At 45.2% G+C, this 23938-nt stretch overlaps 1 protein-coding gene across 1 annotated transcript in view; it reads right to left on the bottom strand.

Annotated features, from left to right (window-relative positions):
• The window catches only part of LOC121278118 (dynein heavy chain 8, axonemal-like), a 2067071-nt gene that overhangs the window by 906818 nt on the left and 1136315 nt on the right, over positions 1 to 23938 (bottom strand). The window contains 1 exon segment of the mRNA XM_041188205.1: positions 5011 to 5113. Coding sequence (XP_041044139.1) covers positions 5011 to 5113 — 103 coding nt within the window.

Genomic DNA, 23938 nt, shown 5'->3' with positions numbered 1-23938 from the left:
GCTAATATAATGCCCTTATTCAAAAAGGGCGGGGGGAGGCAGAAAGTAGGAAACTATAGATTAGTTAGTTTAACGTCTGTCATTGGGAAATTGTTGGAATCCATTATTAAGGAAGTAGTAATGGGGCATTTGGAAAGTCAAAATGCAATCCATCAGAGTCAGCATCGTTTTATGAAGAGTAAATTGTGTTGACTAATTTGCTAGAGTTCTTTGAAGATGTGACAAGCAAAGTGGATAATGGGGATCCTGTAGATGTAGTGGATGTAGTATACCTGGGCTTCCAGAAGGCCTTTGATAAGGTGCCACACAAAAGATTAATGCACAAGATAAGATCACACTGGGTTAGGGGCAACATTTTAGTTTCAAAAGAGGGTTGGCTAAACAAGAGAAAGCAGAGAGTCGGGATAAATGGGTCCTATTCTGGATGGCAAGCTGTAATTAGTGGGCTGCCATAGGGTTGGGTCCCTGGGTCCCAACTATTTACAATCTATATTATTGACTTGGGTTCAGGGATAGAAGGTACTATAGCTAAATTTGCAGATGACGCCAAAATAGGTGGGAAAGTAAGTTGCAATAAGAAGAAGAAATAAGAAATTTACAAATGGATATGGACAGGTTAGGTGAATTTGGCAGATGGAATTTAATGTGGGTAAGTGTGAGGTTATCCATTTTGATTGGAAGAATAAAAAGGCGACTTATTATTTAAATGGAGAGAAACTTAAGAATGCTTCAGGGCTGAGGGATCTGGTGTTCTCGTGCATGAATCGCTGAAAGCTAGTATGCAGGTACAGTGGCAATAAGAAACACAAATGGAATATTCACAGAATCACAGAGTGCAGAAGAGACCCTTCGGCCCATTGAGTCCACACTGACACGTGAGAAACACCTGACCTACCTACCTAATCCCATTTACCAGCACTTGGCCCATAGCCTTGAATGTTATGACATGCCAAGTTCTCATCCAGGTATTCTTTAAAGGATGTGAGGCAACCCACCTCCACCACCCTCCCAGGCAGTGCATTCCAGACCGTTACCAATCTCTGGGTAAAAAAGTTTTTCCTCACATCCCCCCTAAACCTCCTGCCCGTCACCTTGAACTTATGTCCCCTCGAGACTGACCCTTCAACTAAGGGGAACAGCTGCTCCCTATCCACCCTGTTCATGCCCCTCATAATCTTGTACACCTTGATCAGGTCGCCCCTCAGTCTTCTATGCTCCAACGAAAACAACCCAAGTCTATCCAACCTTTCTTCATAACTTAAATGTTTCATCCCAGGCAACATCCTGGTGAATCTCTTCTGCACTGGAGGGGGTGAAATCACATCCTTCCTATAATGTGGTGACCAGAACTGCACACAGTACTCCAGCTGTGGCCTCACCAAGGTTCTATACAACTCCAACATGACCTCCCCACTTTTGTAACCTATGCCTCGATTGATAAAGGCAAGTGTCCCAAATGCCTTTTTCACTATCCCATTTACATGCCACTCCGCCTTCAGAGATCTACGGACACACATGCCAATGTCCCTTTGTTCCTCCGAACTTCCTAGTGTCATGCTGTTCATTGAATATTTCCTTGTCAAATTACTCCTTCCAAAGTGTATCACCTCACACTTTTCGGGGTTAAATTCCATCTGCCACTTATCTGCCCATTTGACCATCCCATCTGTATCTTCCTGTAGCCCAAGACACTCAACCTCACTGTTGATCACCCGGCCAATCTTTATGACATCTGCAAACTGACTAATCCTACCCCCAACATAGTCATCTATGTCGTTTATATAAATGACAAATAATAGGGGACCCAGCACAGATCCCCGTGGTATGCCACTAGACACGGGCTTCCAGTCACTAAAGCATCCTTCTGTCATCACCCTCTGTCTCCTACAACTAAACCAATTTTGAATCCGCCTTATCAAATTACCCTCTATCGCATGTGCATTTGCCTTCTTTATAAGTCTCCCAGGCTGGACCTTGTCAAAGGCTTTGCTGAAATCCTTATAAACTACATCAACTGCACTACCCTCATCTACACACCTGGTCACCTCCTCAAAAAATTCCATCAAATTTGTTAGGCATGACCTCCCTCTGACAAAGCCATGCTGACTATCCCTGATCAAACCTTGCCTCTCCAAGTGGAGATAGATTCTCTCCTTCAGAATTTTCTCCATTAGTTTCCCTACCACTGACGTGAGACTCACTGGCCTGTAGTTCCCTGGCTTATCTCTACAATCCTTCTTAAATTTTGGCATTTATTGTGAAAGAAATTAAGAATAAAAATAGGTAAGTATTATTGCAACTGTAAAAGGCATTGGTGAGGCCGCTCCTGGAGTACTGTGCAGTTTTGGTCCCCTTACTTGAGGAAGGATGTAATTGCATTGAAGGCGGTTCAGAGGAGGTTCACCAGATTGATTCCAGAGATGCGGGGCTTGTCTTATGAGGAGAGATTGAGCAGTTTAGGCCTATACTCGCTAGAGTTTAGAAGAATGGGAGGAGATCTAATTGAGGTATATAAGATGCTAAAGGGGATAGACCAAGTAGACGTGGAGCAGAAGATTCCCCTTGTGGGGCATTCTAGAACAAGAGGCCATAGTTTTCGGCTAAGGGGTGGTAGATTTAAATCAGAGATGAGGAGAAATTACTTTTCTCAAAGGGTCGTGAATCTATGGAATTCACAATTTCAGAGTGTAGTGGATGCCAGAACGCTGAATAAATTTAAGGAGGAGATAGATCGATTTTTAATTAATAACGATTTGAAAGGTTATGGGGAGAGGGCGGGAAATTGGAGTTGAGGCTGGAATGAGATCAGCCATGATCATATTGAATGGCGGGGCAGGCTCAAGGGGCTGAATTGCCTATTCCTGCTCCTAGTTCTTATGTTCTTATGACATGTTGTTGAATTGGGCAGACAAGTGGTAGATGAAGTTCAATGCAGAGAAGTGTGAAGTGATTCATTTTATCAGGAAGAATATGGAGAGACAGTATAAAATAATGAGAGAAACTCTAAAGGAGGTGCAGGAACAAAGGGACCTCAGTGTATATGTACATAAGTCATTGAAGATGGCAGGACAGGTTGCAAGAGCAGTTAATAAAGCATATAATATCTTAGGCTTTATTAATAGGGGCATTGAGTACAAGAGTAAGGAGGTTATTTTGAACTTGTATAAGACACTAATTGGGCCTCATCTGGAGTACTGTGACTGGTTATGTGCGTCATTATTGAGGAAGAATGTGGAGACATTGGAGAGAGTACAGAGGAGATTCACAAGAATGATTCCCAGGAAGAAGAACTTTGCTATGAGGATAGGCTGGAGATGTTGGGACTGTTTTCCTTGGAGAAGAGAAGACTGAAAGGAGAATTCATAGAAGTATTCAAGATCCTGAGAGGTATGGACAGAGAAATTCTTCCCACTCAAGAAAGCATCAAGAACTAGAAGGCACAGATTCAAAATAATTGACAAAAGGAGTAAAAGTGACGTGAGGAATAATTTTTTCATCCAGAAGGTGGTTGAGGTCTGGAACGGATTTGCTAAGAGGGTGGTTGAAGCAGATTCGGTCGAGGTATTCAACAGGGAATTGGATTGCTATCTGAAAAGAAAGAATGTGCAAGGTTATGGGGATAAGGCATGGGAGTGGGACCAGGTAGAACGCTCTTTCATAGAGCCAGTGCAGGCTTGATGGGCTGAATGGCCTCCTTCTGCAATGTAAAGATTCCATGATTCTGTGAAGAGTCCTCCTTCGTCGCATCCTCTCCCACTGCTCCCAGAGTTGCAGGAATATTGGGCATATGACCCCTAGAGGTATTCCAACAATTGAACTGTGTGAAGAAGGCAGACAGTGATATGAGAACATTTGTGTCCATGAATTTCACCCATAGACCTGACAAGCAATGAGATTTTCAACTCCTTCCATTGTCCACAACCAAAACAACACTTACACTGAGGGCATTACGCCCTTCCCTCTTCTAGTCCTCGATACCCTGTCCCCATACACCTTACCCTCTTACCCCTGAACACGCCTTTGCCAGTCCCAACTGTCAACGCAACCTGCCATTCTCCTGTTCCCCTCCTTTATGCTTCAGCGTTCAGCAAGGAGAACCACTGACCTTACACACAATGGCACAAAGCGGACTGATACACATCACCTTTAAACATATGTGAACCAGGCGCCACATTTGCACATGGCTTTATCTTGAAGGTAGGATGTAATTATAAAAAGTTTCACACTGATGAGTATTCATGGTACGCTAATGTATTACAAGTACAAACCTGCCACAGGTTGGCATGAGTCACAACACACCGTAAACATGCCATTGTCTTAATCTCAGCATCTCAACCTCTCATCAGTGAAACGAAAATCGACTCCCACCTAATTCAGTCACCATGCATGCCCCGTTTCCCACTCGCTGGTGTAGTATAAGAGTCTGGCACATACAGGGTTAATGTGGGACTGAGTACAGTATTGCCCACATAGTGATGTAAAAAGGCACATGACCCAGACCTCGGGTGAGTGTGGTGTTGAACAAAGACACATTAAGACCTAGACGTGGAAATACTCCTTGCCTGTACCTTTTACTGTATTTGTATATAGTCACAAGTAGTTAATAAAAACTTACTGTTAACATACAGAAGACTGCAAAGACTTCTTTAACACACATGTTCTGCAACCAATACCATCCCAATAGTTGGTTCCACAAACAACGCCCCCCACCCTCCCCAATATGACTTGCTGTGATGGAATTTTAACCCACAACTACTGAGTTCACTAATTCAGTACCAAGCCTTCTAATGTAATAATAATGAGAAATGAGTATCTAAAACATAAAAAAATTGGGTTTTGTACAGCAGTTTGCATTCCAATTACTAAGCTTCATATTTGTATTCCTGAACTTTTCCTTGGCAATCATAAAGGAGCTGAGAGTGTTACAGACAATGGTTAATGTATACATTTATCTTTGTTTCCTCAGTTTTTTAAGTATGCAAACACATGATAAAAACTACTCAAACAAACCTGGATGGTGTGTGAGTCACTGGCTTGTCCAAGGATTTCCAGTAAAGTTGGATCTGATACAAAGAAGAATCTAGGAAATAGCAACCTTTTCTTTTCTAAATATCTGTTAAAAAATAACGTTAAAACATATCAGTATATTTCTAACTCCAATTTCCTATATCTAATTATCCTGTGGTTTTGATTTTCCTTATTATAATTAATATCAGATCACCAGTGGGGATGTTAATGGTGAATCAGAGTATATGCTAAGCTTAATATTCCAAGTATAGTAGAAGCTAAATTAATGCTTAAGTGTGTCTTCTATAGTCAAAAATTTTCTCCAGGCATTAAAATAGTAAAATGGTGTTTTTTAATTATTATTCTTTATTGTTTATATGGGGGAGAAATTGAAGAACTCTGAAGTACACAAGGATCTGGGTGCCCTGGTACATGAATCACAAAAAGTTTGTATGCAGGTACAGCAAGTGATTAGGAAGGCAAATAGAATGTTGTTTATTGAATGGGAATGGAATATAAAAGTAGGGATGTTTTGATACAGTTGTATAGGGTATTGGCGAGGTCAAATCTAGAGTACCGTGTACAGTTTTGTTCTCTTTAAGAAAGGATATAGGATGGAATCTTCCAGTTCCACCAGCAGCAGAGAAAGTGCCGGGTGGGGGAGCTTAATTTGCTGTGAGGCCAAAAATCAGTTTCCAGAATCAAGCTGAACGTTTGGAAATCTGTTCTCGGGACTTTAAAGGTGGGTTAAAGCAGGCGGGGTTTCCCAACGAACAATGTCGGGAAGTCCTTTGGCATGCATGTCATGCATGTCCATTAAAAGGCCACTTTGCCAGGATTAAGTTCCCCGCGAAATTAAGTTCTCCGCCAGTCAGAAATTAGCATGAGCACTTTTATGACAGTGTTTTAGTGGCATGCACCTGGTAAGCTTCACTTTTTTCATGACTTTGAGGTCAGTTGATGCTGCTTTCACCTTCTTGGGGACCACTCATAACTTGATTCACACTGGGTGCCGGCAGCAAAAACTATGTGAAGGCTGGAAATGGAAGACAGGCAAAGGGTGGATGTGGGGAGTGGTGGGGCAGGGTGGCAGGTTGGAGTGAAGGCAGAGCATGAGAGGCAGGCGAAGTGTGGAAGCAGGGTAGGGTGGAAGGGTGGAGCGAAGGCTGAACAGGGGAGGCAGGCAAAAGTTGGAAGGAGGGTAGGGTGGAGCAAAGGCTGGACAGAGGAGGTAGGCGAAGGTTTGAAGCAGGGGTTTCGGTGGAAGGGTGAGTGAACACTGGACAGGGGGGATGAGTATCTTGGGAAGGGAAGGAGAGAGTGCCGGACAATGTAGGAGGACACTGTTCAGAGAAGGGGGAGAGAGAGTGTGTCCTAGGATGTGGGGCCGATGCTGTCAACAGTGGTGCCCTGGGGTTTGAACTCAGGGTCAAACAAAAACAGAAAATGCTGGAAAAACTCAGCAGGTCTAACAGCATCTGTGGAGAGAAAAACAGAGTTAACGTTTCAAGTCCATATGACTCTTCTTCAGGGCTTTGATGAAGAGTCATACGGACTCAAAACATTATTTCTGTCTTTCTCTCCACAGATGCTGTTAGACCTGCTGAGTTTTTCCAGCATTTTCTGTTTTTGTTTCAGATTTACAGCATCCGCAGTATTTTGCTTTCATTTTGAACTCAGAGTATTGGGCAAAGGAGGGAGCAGTCACAGTCAGAGTGGGGAGCAGGATGTGGTAAGGTGGCAGGTCCAGGGTGATAGTCGGTTGGTGAAGGTTTCATAGGGGCAGTCATGGAAGCGGATTACAGAGGTGGCTCTGTTAATGGGAGGGGTCGAGGTGGGCATGGGGACAGTAATGGGTGTCAGCTCTTAGCAGAGTAAAGGCATGTGGAGATGGATGGTAATAGGTCCAGGGTAATAAGGTGAAGCTCAAGGATGACAGAGGAGAGAGGAATGGTGATATTAGGTAGGTCAAAAGTGCTGGGGGAAGTTGGTGGGTGAGAGGGGGACTTTTTTTCTAGTCTCTCAAGGGACATGGGCGTCACTGGCAAAGCCAGCAATTTTATTGCTCATCCCTAACTGTCGTTGAGAAGGTGGTGGTGAGCCACCTTCTTGAACCATTGCAGTCCATGTGGTATAGGTACATCCACAGTGCTGTTTGAGAGGGAGTTCCAGGATTTTGACATGGTGCAGGGCCAGGAGGAGCAATGGCCTGGGTAGCAAGACGCAGCGGGGCCTCAAGAAGGTCAAGATGCTGGCGAACAGGGTTCACAGCAATGACAAGCATTGGCCTGATCATGGGTGTAGATGGTGCAGTTAACTACAAATGAGCGAAAGGCAATGCTGGAGGCACCTTCAGATGTCCCGGAATGTGGTTGCTCATATCTGCCAGCTTCTTCATGATGAGTTTCGGCCACAAGGACTTGGAAGAAGTCCCATGCCGGTGGCATTGAAGGTCACGGCTGCCTTAAACTTCTTTGCCAATGGTTCCTTCCAGGGATCCACTGGGGACCTGTGTGGCATCTCCCAGACAGCAACATGCAAGTACATACAGGAGGTAACAAATGCCCTGTTCAGGAGAGCTCAAAAATTTGTTTAACCCCACCTGGATCCCAAAAACCAGGCTGCAAGAGCGTTGGGAGTTGCAGCAATCTCAGGTTTCCTGCAAATGCAGGGCACAATTGACTGCACATAAATGGCCTTGAGAGCTTCCTGGCAACTACTAGTTGCACTCAAATAGAAAAGGATTCCACTCTTTGAATGCAAAACTCATATGTGATCACAGAAGGCAAATGCTGCATGTTTATTCTCAGTACCCAGGGACCTCTCACGACATCTACGTTCTGACCTGCTCCCAGGTGCCACAGGTTTTTGAATGGCCTCGGTGATTGCAGTGTGGACTCTTCAGGGACAACGGATACCCGCAGAAGACCTGGCTGATGACACCAGTTTGCCATCCACAGAGTGCTGCAGAGGAGAGTTACAATGCAGCACATGCCTCCACCAGGTCTGTGATTGAACAGGAGATAAGCCTCCTAAAGATGAGGTTCACATGTTTGGATGATTCAGGCTGGGATCTCCACAGACAGTGTCCAAGATCATCATTGTCTGCTGTGCCCTGCACAACCTAGCACTACAAAGGGGGGATGTCTTGGCTGAGGGAGACAAGGCTGTTTGAGCAAGGAGGACGGTGAAGGGCATGAAACTGATGAGAACCAGGCTATCACCGAGCCACATGCAGAAACCATAGCAGGTGTATGACATGACAGAAAGACCCATGCCAATCTTGTAGAAACCAGAATCCAGACACAGTAAGCTGCTGACACATTTCTTTAAACTTTTGGTATTCTATCCTCTGCTGGCTGGAAGGCAGCAACAAATTTTTCCTTCCAGGCATTATACTTTTCTCTAATGTACCTTGACATATGATAGCTTAATTAAATTGCGCTATCATCAGCCAGGTCCTGTTATTGAAAGCAAAATACTGCGGATGCTGAAATCTGAAATAAAAACAAAAAGTGCTGGAAAAATTAGGCAGTTCTGGCAGCATCTGTGGGGGGAGAAAGTGTTAACGTTTTGAGTCCATATGACTCTTTTTCTGAAGAACAGTCAGACGGACCCAAATTGTTAACTCTGTTTCTCTCTGCACAGATGCTGCCAGACCTGCCTTGTTGTTGGTTTGATCCTTTGCATGCGTAGATCTATGCTAATATGCAGACCCTTCAAACTAAATGCCCGGATTAGAACCTGCACAGCACTCCATTCTCCCGTGACCTCAGGCACCTGTAAATAGAATTGTGATTTCACCCATGCCCTCACAAAGTCCATGTGTTTGGTAATTTGTAGGCAGTATCAAATCTAACCTTGGCAGGGATGGTCTCATGTCACCCTTGAACCTACTCTCAAAGCAGGGCAAAACTCGCAGAGATCTTTCAGGTAGAATCAGTTAGATGGGTCCACAGCAGGAGCAGGTGTTTGGCCTTAGCATTAGTGAGAGACCATGATCCAACATTGTGGACACCGTAGCTAAGGTAAACCTCTTTCTTACATGGACCCTGCAGAGCTGCTGATGCATCATATGAATAGCCTCACAGTCCTCAGAATGGTCTAGCACACAGGGCCATTCGACTCTCTCTCATCATTGCATTAAAACCCCAGTCCTTCAATGCTGTCCAATGCACTTTGGTTGCAAATCATTTATGTGAGGTCTACTGCCACCCTTGATAAGGAGATGAGCAGGCCACACAAATCTACATGTGAGGTCGAACAAAGGCTTCAGAAAACTGTGCACGCACCTCTTAAATCCTACACTCAAAGTCCTCTTGCAGTCAAAGTTAATGTTACCTGCTTAATTGCTGCCTTCACCTGCAATTTATCTCAAAACAACAAACCACTAAGGAAGGCCATTCACAATTGAACATGCCAACCACAGCTTCCTCCAGACATTTAAGGCAGCCTCTTGTTTTCTGATGTTAAGAAGACAGTGTAGAGCTTCACTCTCTCATTGAAACTGCATCTATGGAGTTCGATGCCACTCATAGCAGATTTAACTGCCCTCGAGTACTCATGGCATCCAACTACATTTGACATCAGAGATTACAGGAGGTGCAATGACCTCAATGAACACATTTTCAGAGGTCAGAACATGGTGAGCTACAATAATTGCTTGCATGAGGAATGGCCAGGCAGCATGCTCACAAATAATAGCCAGTGCTTAATCCTGCAATGTGGGATTATTGAGTAATTGCTATGTTGATAGTGTGGGAAAACTGAATCTATGGGAGTTCCTGATCAGATTGTGAATGGGGCCCACACTCTAGACCCTTAAATGATCTTGAACATTGAAGCAACTGGCAACAAGATGGAATTCAGGAGACTTCCAAACAGTGCAAGTGAACATATATTCACAAGTTCTGAAGCAATATACAAGATTACAAACCTGACACCCCTTAGCACATCTATACACAGTTCCATGCCAACTCAGTACTCACCCTTGCGGAGCAAAGAAGGTCCATATACCTTTTGCAGCACTGTATCCAAGTGCGGCACACCACATCATACCTGCTGACCTGGGCTGCCACCTCCGCCCACACCTTCCTGGTGGCCTCCTTTTGCCATCCTGTGGTTTTAAGACTTCATGCCTGGCACTTACATCCTCAACCAGAATGTGGAAGCACTCGTCAGAGAACTAGGGGACAGATTATTACCTGCACTGCCGTACTGCCTGGCATGCCAGGCTTTTTAAAACTTCATTCATGGGATGCGGGCTTCATTGGCTGGGCCAGCATTTATTGCCCATCCTTAGCTGCCCTTGAGAAGGTGGTGGTGAGCTGCTTTCTTGAGCCTCTGCAGTCCACGGGATGTAGGTACACCCACAGTGCTGTTATGAAGGGAGTTCCAGGATTTTGACCCAGTGACACTGAAGGAACGGCGATGTATTTCCAGGTCAGGATGGTGAGTGACTTGGAGGGGAACTTCCAGGTGGTGGTGTTCTCATCTATCTGCTGTCCTTATCTTTCTACATAGCAGTGGTCATTGGTTTAGAAAGTGCTGTCCAAAGAGCCTTGGGGAGTTCCTGCAGTGCATCTTGCAAATGGTGTGCACTGCTGCTATTATGCGTCAGTGGTGGAGGGAGTGAATGTTTGTGGATGTGATGCCAATCAAGCAGGCTACTTTGTCCTGGATGGTGTCAAGCATCTTAAGTGTTGTGGAAGCTGCACTCATCCAGGCAAGTGGTGAGTATTAATTCAATCACACTCCTGACTTGCGCCTTCTTGTAGATGGTTGACAGGCTTTGGGGATTCAGGAGGTGAGTTACTCATCGCATGATTCCTATCCCCTGACCTGTTTTTAAGACCATAAGACCATAAGACATAGGAGCAGAAATTAGGCCATTCGTCCCATCGAGTCTGCTCCACCATTCAATCATGGCTGATAAGTTTCTCAACCCCCTTCTCCCGCCTTCTCCCCATAACCTTTGATCCCCTTACCTATCAAGAATCTATCTATCTCAGTTTTAAATAAACTCAATGACCTGGCCTCCACAGCCTTCTGTGGCAATGAATTCCATAGATTCACCACTCTCTGGCTAAAGAAGTTTCTCCTCATCTCTGTTCTAAAAGGTCTTCCCTTTACTCTGAGGCTGTGCTCTCGGGTCCTAGTCTCTCCTACTAATGGAAACATCTTCCCCATGTCCACTCTATCCAGGCCTTTCAGTATTCTTTAAGTTTCAATCAGATCCCCCCTCATCCTTCTAAACTCCATCGAGTATAGACCCAGAGTCCTCAAACATTCCTCATATGTTAAGCCTTTCATTCCTGGGATCATTCTTGTGAACCACCTCTGGACGCTCTCCAGGGCCAGAACATCCTTCCTGAGATATGGGGCCCAAAATTGCTCACAATATTCTAAATGTGGTCTGACCAGAGCCTTATAAAGCCTCAGCAGCACATCGCTGCTTTTATATTCTAGTCCTCTCGAAATAAATGCCAACATTGCATTTGTCTTCCTAATTACTGGCTCAACCTGCAAGTTAACCTTAAGAGAATCCTGGACTAGGACTCCCAAGTCCCTTTGTACTCCATATTTCTGAATTCTCTCCCCATTTAGAAAATAGTCTACGCCTCTATTCTTCCTACCAAAGTGCATGATCTCACACTTGCCCATGCTGTAGTCCATCTGCCAATTCTTTGCCCATTCTCCTAACCTGTCCAAATCCTTCTGCAGCCTCCCCACCTCCTCAATACTACCTGTCCCTCCAACTATCTTTGTATCATCTCAAACTTAGCCAGGATGCTCTCAGTTCCTTCATCTAGATCATTAATGTATAAATTGAAAAGTTGTGGTCCCAACACTGACCCTTGCGGAACTCCACTAGTCACCGGCTGCCATCCTGAGAAGGACCCCCTTATCCCCACTCTCTGCCTCCTGCCAGACAGCCAATCTTCTATCCATGCTAGTACCTTGCCTCTAACACCATGGGCTCTTATCTTACTGAGGAGCCTCCTGTGCGGCACCTTGTCAAAAGCCTTCTGGAAGTCTAAGTAGATAACATCCATTGGCTCTCCTTTGTCTAACCTACTCGTTACCTCCTCAAAGAATTCTAACAGATTTGTCAGGCATGACCTCCCCTTGATGAAACCATGCTGACTTTGCTCTATTTTACCATGCACTTCCAAGTATTCTGAAATCTCATCCTTAATAATGGACTCTAAAATCTTACCAACGACCGAGGTCAGGCTAATCGGCCTGTAATTTCCGGTCTTTTGCCTCACTCCCTTCATAAACAGCGGGGTTACATTAGCGATTTTCCAGTCCTCTAGGACCCTCCCTTACTCCAGTGATTCATGAAAGATCATCACTAACACCTCCACTATCTCTTCAGCTATCTCCTTCAGAACTCTGAGTTATAATCCATCTGGTCCAGGTAATTTAACCACCATCAGACCTTTCAGTTTTCTTAGCACCTTCTCCTTGGTAATGGCCACCATACTCACCTCTGCCCCCCGACTCTCTTGAACTTTGGGGATGTTACTCATGTCTTCCACCATGAAGACTGACGCAAAGTACCTATTCAGTTCCTCCGCTATTTCTTTGTTTCCCACTACTACTTCTCCAGCGTCATTTTCCAGCAGCCCAATGTCCACTTTTGCGTCTCTCTTACCCTTTCTATATCTAAAAAAAAACTCTTGCAATCTTCTTTGATATTACTGGCTAGTTTACCCTCATATGCAATCTTCTCCCTCCTTATTTCTTTTTTAGTTGTCCTCTGTTGGTCTTTGTAGGATTCCCAATCCCCTGCTTCCTACTGCTCTTCACCACATTGTATGCTTTCTCTTTAGCTTTTATGCTATCCCTGACTTCCCTTGTCAGCCATGGTTGCCTCATCCTCCCTTTAGTATGCTTCTTCTTTCTAGGGATGAATTTTTGTTGTGTCTCCCAAATTACTCCCAGAAACTCCTGCCATTGCTGTTCCACTGTCTTTCCTGCTAGGTTCATCTCCCAATCAATTCTGGCCAGCTCCTCCCTCATGCCTCTGTAGTTGCCTTTATTCAACTGTAATACTGTTACATCTGATTCCAGCTTTTTCCTCTCAAGTTGCAGGGTAAATTCTATCATATTGTGGTCACTTCCTCCTAAGGGTTCCCTCACCTTAAGCTCCCTTATCAAATCTGCCTCATTACACATCACTAAATCTAGATTTGCCTGTTCCCTAGTGGGCTCCACCACAAGCTGCTCCAAAAAGTCATCTCATAGACATTTCACAAATTCCTTTTCTTGGGATCGACTACCAAATTGATTTTCCCAGTCTACCTGCATATTGAAATCCCCCATGATTACTGTAACCTTGCCTTTCTTACATGCCTTTTCTATCTCCTGGTGTATCTTGTGCCCCACATCCTGACTTCTGTTCGGAGGCCTGTACATAACTCCCTTTATGGTTCTTTTACCTTTGCGGTTCCTCAACTCTACCCACACAGATTCTACATCATCTGACCCTATGTCATTTCTTGCTATCAATTTAATTTAATTTCTCACTAACAAAGCAACCCCACCCCCTCTGCCAACCTGCCTATCTTTTCGATAAGATGAATATCCTTGGATATTTAGCTCCCAGTCCTGATCCCCTTGCAGCCTTGTCTCCGTGATGCCCACCACATCATACCTGCCAATTTCAATCTGTGCCGCAAGCTCATTTACCTTACTTCGTATACTGCGTGCATTCAGATACAACACCTTCAGTCCTGTATTTCCCGTCCCCTTTCTCATTGTCAACCCTTTATCTGATGTGCTTGAAGTTAGTTTCCAAACACTCTGTCCTATTTTGTGTTCTGGAGACTTTAATAGCCTCTCTTGAGCTCTCCTTTCTTTTCAGTTTTCTCATAATTTTCCATGAAGTTGAATCTACCCCTCCTCACACTAATCTGCTGCTTTGTTTCCCATTAGTAATACTACTTGGAGTTTTACCCTTCCCTCCCCCACACTTTCTAGTTTTTGTATCCACAGTATTTATATGGTTAGTTCAGTTCAGTTTCTGATCAATAGTAACCCCCAGGATGTTGACAGGGGCGGATTCAGTGATGGTAATGCCAATGAATGTCAAGGGGTGATGGTTGGATCCTCTGTTGTTGGAGATGGTAATTGCCTGGCATTAGTGTCACGCAAATGTTACTTGCCACTAGTCAGCCCAAGCCTGGATATTGTCCAGGTCTTGCTGCATTTGGATATGGATTGCTTCAGTATCTGAGGAGTCATGAATGGTGTTGAACATTGTGCACTCATCAGTGAACATCCCCACTTCTGACTTTATGATGGAAGGAAGGTCATTGATGAAGCAGCTGAAGATGGTTGGCCTGAGGACATTAACCTGAAGAACTCCTGCAAAGATGTCCTGGAGCTGAGATGACTGACTTCTAACAACTACAGCCATTTTCCTTTGTGTTAAGTATGACTCCAACCAGCGGAGGGTTTTTTCTCGATTCCCATTGACTCGTTTTGCTCGGGTTCTTTGATGCTATACTCGGTCAAATGAGGCCTTGATGCCAATGGGAGTCACTCTCACCTCACCTCAGTTCAGCTCTTTTGTCCATGTTTGAACCAAAGCTGTAATGAGATCAGGAGTTGAGTGGCCCTGGTGGAACCCAAACTGGATATCAATGAGCAGGTTATTAATAAGCAAGTGCCACTTGATAGCACTGTTGTTAACCCCTTCCATTTCTTTACTGGTGATCGAGAGTAGACTGATGGGGCGGTAATTGGCCGGGTTGGATTTGTCCTGCGTTTTGTGTACAGGACATACCAGGGCAATTTTCCACATAGCCAGGTAGATGCCACCATTGTAGCTGTACTGGAACAGCCTGGCTAGGGGCGTGGCAAGTTCTGGAGCACAAGTCTTCACTACTATTGCCGGAGTATTGTCACAGCTCATAGCCTTTGACTATCCAGTGCCTTCAGCCATTTCCTGGTGTCACGTGGAGTGAATCAAATTGGCTGAAGATTAGCATCTGTGATGCTGGTGACCAGATGGATCATCTACTCGGCACTTCTGGCTGAAGATTGTAGCAAATGCTTCAGCCTTATCTTTTGCACTAATGTGCTGGGCCCTCCCATCATTGAAGATGGGAATATTTGTGGAGCCTCCTCCTCCAGTGAGTTATTTAATTTTCAACCACCATTCACAACTGGATGTGGCAAGACTGCAGAGCTTCGATCTGATCCGTTGGTTATGGGATCGCTTATCTCTGTCAATCACTTGCAGCTTAAACTGTTTGGCACATAAGCAATCCTGTATTATAGCTTCACCAGGTTGATACCTCATTTTTAGGTATACCTGGTGCTGCTCCTGGCATGCCCTCCTGCATTCTTCATTGAACCAGGGTTGATCCCCTGGCTTGATGGTAATGGTAGAGTGGGGGATATGCCAGCCCATGAGATTACAGATTGTGCTCGAATATATTCTGCTGCTGCTGATGGCTCACAGCACCTCATGGATGCCCACTCTTGATTTGCTCGGTCTGTTCAAAATCTCTCCCATTTATCACGGTGATAGTGACACACAACACGATGGAGGGTAGCCTCTCCACAACAACTGTGCGGTGGTCACTCCTACCGATACTGTTATGGATAGATCCATCTGCGGCTGGCAGGTTAGTGAGGATGAGGTCAAGTATGTTTTGCCCTCTTGTTGGTTCCCTCAACACTTGCTGTAGACCCAGTCTAGCAGCTACATCCTTTAGGACTCAGCCAGCTCGGTCTGTAGTGGTGCTACCGAGCCACTCTTGGTGATGGATATTGCAGTCCCCCACCCAGAGTACATTCTGTGCCCTTGTCACCCTCAGTGCTTCCTCCAAGTGATGTTCAACATGGAGGAGTACTGCTTCATCAGCTGAGGGAGGGCGGTACGTGGTAATCAGCAGGAGGTTTCCTTGCCCATGTTTGACCTGATGCCATGCTTCACTTGGTGTCCACGGTGGAGGAGTCCACACGGAGCATCAGTAATGCAATGAGCCTCATGGGGTTACGCTCGGACCTGCAAGCCCCCACAACGCCATTGGCCACAGCTGGTCATTGCCAATGTGGGAGATGATGTGGGCTGCAAGCTTCCCAGCTTGTTGCCCATCCATTGACGGTGAGCAGGGAGGTCTGGGGCGATCTCATGTCAGCAGAGCAACTGCCTGTCGTATCTGCGGGCTCCTCTCACGGTGCTCCGGATGAGGGCAACAGCTGCTCCGTCCCGCTCCCAGTCACCACTTCAATGGGTGAAGCTGTGACGACTGGGGAGATGCCAGTTGTGGACCTGGCAGATCCCTCCCAAGCGGGGCCAGCACAGGCTCCAAGGGCCAGAGGATGATTGCCAATATCATTGAGGCCAACAGGACAGCAGAGTCAGCAGACTGTCTCAGATGCCACTCTGATCAATGGGGCGGTACCAAAACATAGCACCCGTAAACGTCAGCATAAGGCACCTTAGGCATACCACGGATTTCTCACTGGCACTTTTGTGTTTATGCTTGAAAAACGTTTTGTTTGGACTTTGTGTAACCTTATGATGGTGAACATTAAAACCAGATGTGTTACCATGGCTGAGGGTGGCTCCTTTGTTCTGCATTTGTATATCTTACATACATATCATGAGCGTTTGAGTGGACATTGAAGTTTATGTCCAAAGCCCCTAGTTGCAGCTGATGAAATGGCAGATTTAGCACTTAAGTGCCGAGTATGGAAGCACCAAGCAAGGCTGGTCCTCCTGATCCACTTGTGTGGAGTTAGTTGAAGGTTCATTGGATTAAAGTCTCCCGGGTGTCCCTGCCTCCTTGGTGTAGTCCCAGGTCAGCGTTTAGCCCCTCATCATTCCCCTGTGCTTCCTCATCCCCAGAATCAGTGCTGGACTCATTATGAACAGCCGCATCCACTGCATCAACGTCTTCATCGCCCACTGCTTCTCCCCTTTCCAGCGCAAGATTGTGGAGAGCACAGCATGCAACCACTATCACTAAGGCACAATCTGGGGGGTACTGGAGTGTGCCCCTGAGCAGTCAAGGCATCAGAAGCGTATCTTGAGAAGACTAATGGCTCTCTCCACCACAACCCTTGCGGCGGTGTGTCTCCTATTGTACCACTGCTCAGCTTCTGATATTGGATGGCAGGGAGGCGCCATGAGCCACTTTCTGAGGGGATAGCCCTTGTCACCCAACAGCCATCCATCAAGCTGAGCCAGAGCACTGAAGAACCCTGGCACCTGAGAGTGTCTGAGGATGTAGGTGCGTGGGAGCTGCCAGGGTACCTTGCACAGGCTTGTAGAATCAGCATCCTGTGATCACACACTATCTGCACGTTCATGGAGTGGAAGCCCTTCCTTTTGAGGAAGGCACTGGGCTCTCCTGCAGGTGCCTTGATGGCCACATGTGTACAGTCTATAGCACCCTGGACACGGGGGAAGCCGGCAACGGCTGCGAAGCCTCTGGCTCACTGTGCCTGACTTGCCTGGTCACAGTGGAAGTGGATGAAGGTCAATGCATGGCTGAACAGAGCATCTGTGACCTGCTTGACACAAGTGGGGACAGCTGATTGGGAGACACCGCAATGATCACCCACCGAGCCCTGGAAGGAGCCAGGGGCATAGAAGTTGAGGGCAACTGTGACCTGCAGAGCCGCTGGCATGGGGTGTCCACCCACACAGTTAGGAGAGATCTCAGGGCCAATCATCTGATATATATAGTTGACTGTCTCCCTTGAAAGTCAGAGCCTCCTTCGGCACTGCACCTTAGTCATATTGAGGTAGCTGCTTCTCCCCTGTACACCTGTGTGGCCTAACCAGAATTTTATATAGTTCACAACTTCCCTCCTCTTGTCTTCTATGCTGTGGCTAATAAAAGTAAGTATCCTATATGCCTTCTGCACCACCTTATCTACCTGCCTTGCTATCTTCAGGGATCTGTGGATATGCACACCAAGGTCCCTCCGACCTTCAGTACTCTCCAGGGTCCTACCATTCATTATGTAATCCCTTGCCTTGCTAGCCCTCCCCAAGTGTATTACCTCACACTTTTCCAGGTTGAATTCCATTTACCACCTGACCAGTCCATTGGTGTCCTCCTGCAGTTTACGGCTATCCTCCTCACTATTTACCACCTGACGAAGCTTCGTGTCATCCGTGAACTTCTTGATCATGCCCCCTACATTTAAGTCCAAATCATTTATGTACACCACAAACAGCAAGTATCCCAGCACCAAGCCCTGTAGAACCCCACTGGAAACAGACTTCCAGTCACAGAAACATCCCTCTACTGTCACCCTCTGCTTCCTGCCTCTCAGCCAAGTCTTGTTGTTTAACCTCTCTCTCCTAAAGTCTCTGTTTTAATCTCTCTCTCCCGAACTATCCCTGTTTTAATACTTTGATTGGCCTGTCCACGCAATATGGCGGTGCACAGCCGATCGCAGGCATGTGTCTGTAGAAGTTTCATCTTTGCTAAGGCAACATTGTTACAGATTAAAGCCGGCAAAGTTATCACAAGTACAGAAAGAAATTGAATTAATCCTTCAAAATGATATCATTGGGCAGAATCGTGCCCTTGGACGGCAGGCGGGCCCCACTGGCTAGGCAGCCGACCCCTGCCACTAAAACAGGGCACACCACCATTTTAAGTGGCCGGGCCAATTAAGGCCCGCCCAGAGGCATCCCCGATGGGAAGCGCTATGTGCTTCCTGTGTGGTGGGGGGAGGGATTTCCCATCGGTGCGCTCTTTCGCAGGGAGATTAGTGACAGTGTAAAAAACAGAAAAATAAAAATATTATTAGCATGTCCCCCTCATGTGACAATGTCACATGAGATGGGATATGTTAATAAAGAGAACATTAACTTTATTATTTTTGTACAAAACGGACATGAAACTTCATCCTGCCAGTGGATAAAGTTTCATGATTAATCAGAAGCCCGCTGGGGCTCCTGGCCTGCCTGCCAGCCTTAAGGTTGGCCGAGCAGGTCTTTAAGTACTTTAACTAGCCTGTCAATGGCCTCAATTGGCCATTGACAGGTCGGTGGGCAGACAGCTGATTTCGCCCGCCTTCCTAAAAATTTAAATGGCCCAGGATGACGTCGGGGATTCCTCCCGACGTCATCCCGTGTCATTTTCCCCTCGGCAACCAGGCCCTGCCCCCAAATCGCTGAGGGGAGAATCCTGGCCACTGAGTCTAGTTGCAGTGACTGGAGTTCACCTATTGTGCTGGTACCAAAACCAAACGGAATACAAAGACTGTGTGTGGACTATCGAAAGGCGAATACAGTGACAAAAGCAAATTCATATCCGATACATGGTTGCAAGATTGTATTGAGAAAGTGGGACAATCAAAATTTCTTACAATGATTGACTTGCTAAAAGAATATTGGCAAGTACCATTATCGGAGAGATCAAAGAAGACATCAGCTTTTGTGACACCAGATGGACTATATCAGTTTAAAGTCATGCCATTTGGTATGAAAAATACACCTGCATCATTTCAAAGACTGGGAAACAAAGTAATTGCAGGCCTGGGCAATTGTGTTGTTTATATTGGCGACTTGATAATTTTCAGTCAGACATGGGAGGAGCATTTACAATGTCTGGAAGAATTATTTACTCCATTACAAGAAGCTAATTTGGTGGTGAACTTGGCTAAAAGTGAATTTGTAAAAACACAAGCTACGTATCTAGGCCACACCATTGGACATGTTAAGGTGGCTCCAAGAGATATGAAAGTCAAGGTTTTCTTGGATCTCCCCATGCCTACAACAAAACAAGAAGTTTTGAGATTTCTTGGCATGAGTGGGTTTTATCAGAAATTTGGACAAAGTTTTAGCAATGTGATTGCTCCACTGACAACTATCAAAAAAGAGCAAGACGTTTTAATGGACACAGGAGTGTCAGAAGGCATTTGACAGTTGAAAATTGCATTAACAATGACACCAGTCTTGGCAGTACCCAAGCAATTTAAGTCGGCTGTTTATGCAAGTGATATAGGTGTTGGGGCCATAATGTTACAAGAAGGTTAAAATGGAATTGAAAAACCAATAGGATATTTTTCACGGAAGTTGAATATACAATAGAGAAGATATTCAATGATTGGGTTTGGTGTTAACATAGAAATTTAGAAAATAGGAGCAGGAGTAGGCCATTCAGCCTTTCGAGCCTGCTCCGCCATTCATTATGATCATGGCTGATCATCTAACTCAATAGCCTGCTCCCGCTTTCTTCCCATCCTTTGATCCCTTTCACCCCAAGAGCTATATCTAACTCCTTCCTGAAAACATACAATGCTTTGGCCTCAACTACTTTCTGTGGTAGTGAATTCCATAGGCTCACCACTCTCTGGGTGAAGAAATTTCTCCTCATCTCAGTCCTAAATGGTCTACCCCATATCTTCAGACTGTGACCTCTGGTTCTGGACTCCCCTACCATTGGGAACATCCTTCCTGCATCTACCAGGTCTGGCACTGTTAGAATTTTAAAGGTTTATATGAGATACCCCCTCATTCTTCCGAGCTCCAGCAAATATAATGCAAACCGACTCAATCTCTCCTCATATGTCAGCCCCGCCATCCCAAGAATCAGTCGGGTAAACGTTCGCTGCACTCCCTCAAGAGCAGATAAGGAGACCAAAACTTCACACAATATTTCAGGTGTGGACTCACCAAGGCCCTGTACAATTGCAGCAAAACATCCTTTCTCCTGTACACAAATCCTCTCTCTATGAAGGCCAACATACCATTTGCCTTCTTTACCACCTGCTGCATCTGCATGCTTACCTTCAGCGACTGGTGTATGAGGACAACCAAGTCTCATTGCACATTCCCCTCTCTCACTTTATAACCATTCAGATAATAATCTGCCTTCCTGTTTTTGCTACCAAAGTGGATAACCTCACATTTACCCACATTATACTGCATCTGCCATGCATTTGCCCACTCACTCAGCTTGTCCAAATCATACTGAAGTATCTCTGCATCCTCCTCACAGCTCACTCTCCCATTCAGCTTTGTGTCATCTGCAAATTTGGAGATATTACATTTAGTTCCCTTATCTAAATCATTTATATATATTCTGACTAGCTGGGGACCCAGCACTGATCCCTGTGGAACTCCACTAGGCACTGCCTGCCATTTGGAAAAAGACCTGTTTATTCCCACTCTTTGTTTCCTGTCTGCCAACCAGTTTTCTATCCATCTCAATATACTACACCCAATTCCATGCGTTTTAATTTTACATGCCAATCTCTTATGTGGGACTTTGTCGAAAGCCTTCAGAAAGTCCAAATAAACCATATCCACTGGCTCCCCCTCATTAAATCCACTAGTTACATGCTCAAAAAAATACAGTAGATTTGTCAAACATGATTTCCCTTTCGTAAATCCATGCTGACTCTGTCCAATTCTGTCACTGTTTTCCAAATGCTCAGCTATTAAATCTTTAACAATGGACTCTAGAATTTTCCCCACTACCGACGTTAGGCGGACTGGTCTATAATCCCCTGTTTTATCCCTACCTCCCTTTTTAAGTATTGGGGTTACATTAGCTACCTTGCAATTTGTAGGAGCTGTTCCAGAGTCTATAGAATCTGGGAAGGTGACCACCAATGCATCCACTATTTCTATGGCCACTTCCTTAAGTACTCTGGGATGTAGATTATCAGGCCCTGGGGATTTATCGGCCTTCAATCCCATCAATTTCTCCAACACCATTTCCCTAATAATACTGATTCCTTTCAGCTCCTCCCTCTCACTAAACTCTGTGTTCCCCAACATTTCTGTTATGTTTTTTGTGTCCTCCTTTGTGAAGACAGAACGAAAGTATGTAATTAGCTGGTCAGCCATTTCTTTGTTCCCAATTATAAATTACTTTTTTTAACTGTAAGGGACCTACATTTGTCTTCAACAATCTTTTTCTCTTCACATACCTATAGAAACTTTTACCATCAGTTTTTATGTTCCCCGCAAGCATACTCTCGTACTCTATTTTCCCCTTCTTTTTTAATCCCTTGGTCTACCTTTGCTGAATTCTAGACTGCTCCCAATCCTCAGGTCTGTTGTTTTTTCTGGCCAATTTGTATGCCTCTTCCTTGGATTTAATACTATCTCTAATTTCCATTGTAAGCCATGGTTTGGCCACCTTTCCTATTTTCTTTTGCGCCAGACAGGAATCAATAATTGTTGCAGTTCACCCTTGTGCTCTTTGAACATTGGCCATTGCCTATCCACCACCATCCCTTTAAGTAACATTTCCCAATCCAACTCGTGTCTCATACCATCGTAATTTCCTTTATTAAGATTCAGGACCCTTGTCTCAGAATCAATTACATCACTCTCCATCTTGATGAAGAATTTTATCATATTATGGTTGCTCATCCCCAAGGGGCCTCACACAACTAGGTTGCCAATTATTCCTTTCTCATTACACAATACCCAGTCTAGGATGGCCTGTTCTCTAGCTGGTTCCTCATCATATTGGTCCAGAAAACCATCCCGTATACACTCCAGGAATTCCTCCTCAGCAGTATTGTTACTAATTTGATTTGACCAATGTATATGCAGATTAAAGTCACTCATTATTACAGATGTTCCTTTATTACATACATCTCTAATTTTCTGTTTAATGCTATTCCCAACATCACCACTACAGTTTGGGGGTTTATATGCAACACCCACTAATGTTTTTTGCCCCTTAGTGTTTCTCAGCTCCACCCATACAGATTCCACATCATCAGAACTAATATCTTTCCTCACTATTGCGTTAATTTCCTCTTTAACCAGCAATGCAACTCCACTGCTTTTTCCTTTTTGTCTGTCCTTCCTAAATACTGAATATCCCTGGATATTCAGTTCCCATCCCTGGTCACCCTGCAGCCATGTTTCCGTAATCCCGACTATATCATACCTGTTAACATCCATTTGCACGGTTAATTCATCCACTTTATTGCGAATGCTCCTCGCGTTAAGGCACAAAGCCCTAAGGCTTGTCTTTTTAACATTACTTGTCCCATTCCCACAATTTTTCACTGAGGCCCTGTTTAATTCTTGCCCTTGATTTCTCTATCACTTTTTTTTATTCCCCTTTCTGTCTTTTATTCTTGTCCTTGATTCTCCCTCCTCTGACTCCTTGCATAGGTTCCCATCCCCCTGCCATTTTAGTTTAAACCCTCCCCAACCACTCTACCAAATATTCCCCCTGGGTCATCAGACCCAGTCCTGCCCAGGTGTAACCTGTCCAGTTTGTACTGGTCCCACCTCCTGCAGAACCAGTCCCAATGTCCCAGGAATCTGAAACCCTACCCCTCACAGCACGTCTTCAGCCACGTATTCATCCGATATATCCTGCTATTTCTACTCTGACTAGCAGGTGGCACTGGTAGTAGTATTGAAATCACTACCTTTGAGATCCTCCTTTTCAACTTACTTCCTAACTCCCTATATTTTGCTTTTAGGACCTCATCCCTTTTTTCACCTTTGTCGTTTGTACCAATGTGTACCACGACCACTGTCTGTTCACCCCCCGCCTTCCTTCAGAATGTCCTGTAGCCGCTCTGAGATATCCTTGACCCTAGCACCAGGAAGGCAACATACCATCCTGGAGTCTCTTTTGCGGTCACAGAAATGCCTATCCATTTCCCTTCCAATTGAATCCCGTATAACTATTGCATTTCCACACTTCTTACTCCTCCCCTGTGCAGCAGAGCCAACCATGGTGCAACAAATTTGGCTGTTGCTGCTTTCCCCTAAGAGGACATTCCCCCCCCAATAGTATCCAAAGCGGTATATCTGATTTGCAGGGGAATAGCCACAGGAAATTCCTGTACTGCCTGCCTAGTCCTCTTGCTCTGCCTGGTGGTCACCCATTCCCTTCCTGCCTGTGGAGTCTTAGCCTGCTGTGTGACCACCTCCATATACGTGCTATCCATGATACTC

This window comes from Carcharodon carcharias, chromosome 5 (assembly GCF_017639515.1).
Source record: "Carcharodon carcharias isolate sCarCar2 chromosome 5, sCarCar2.pri, whole genome shotgun sequence".
NCBI lineage: Eukaryota > Metazoa > Chordata > Chondrichthyes > Lamniformes > Lamnidae > Carcharodon > Carcharodon carcharias.
The sequence above is the reverse complement of the archived record's forward strand: the minus strand, read 5'-3'. Positions and strand labels throughout refer to the sequence as shown.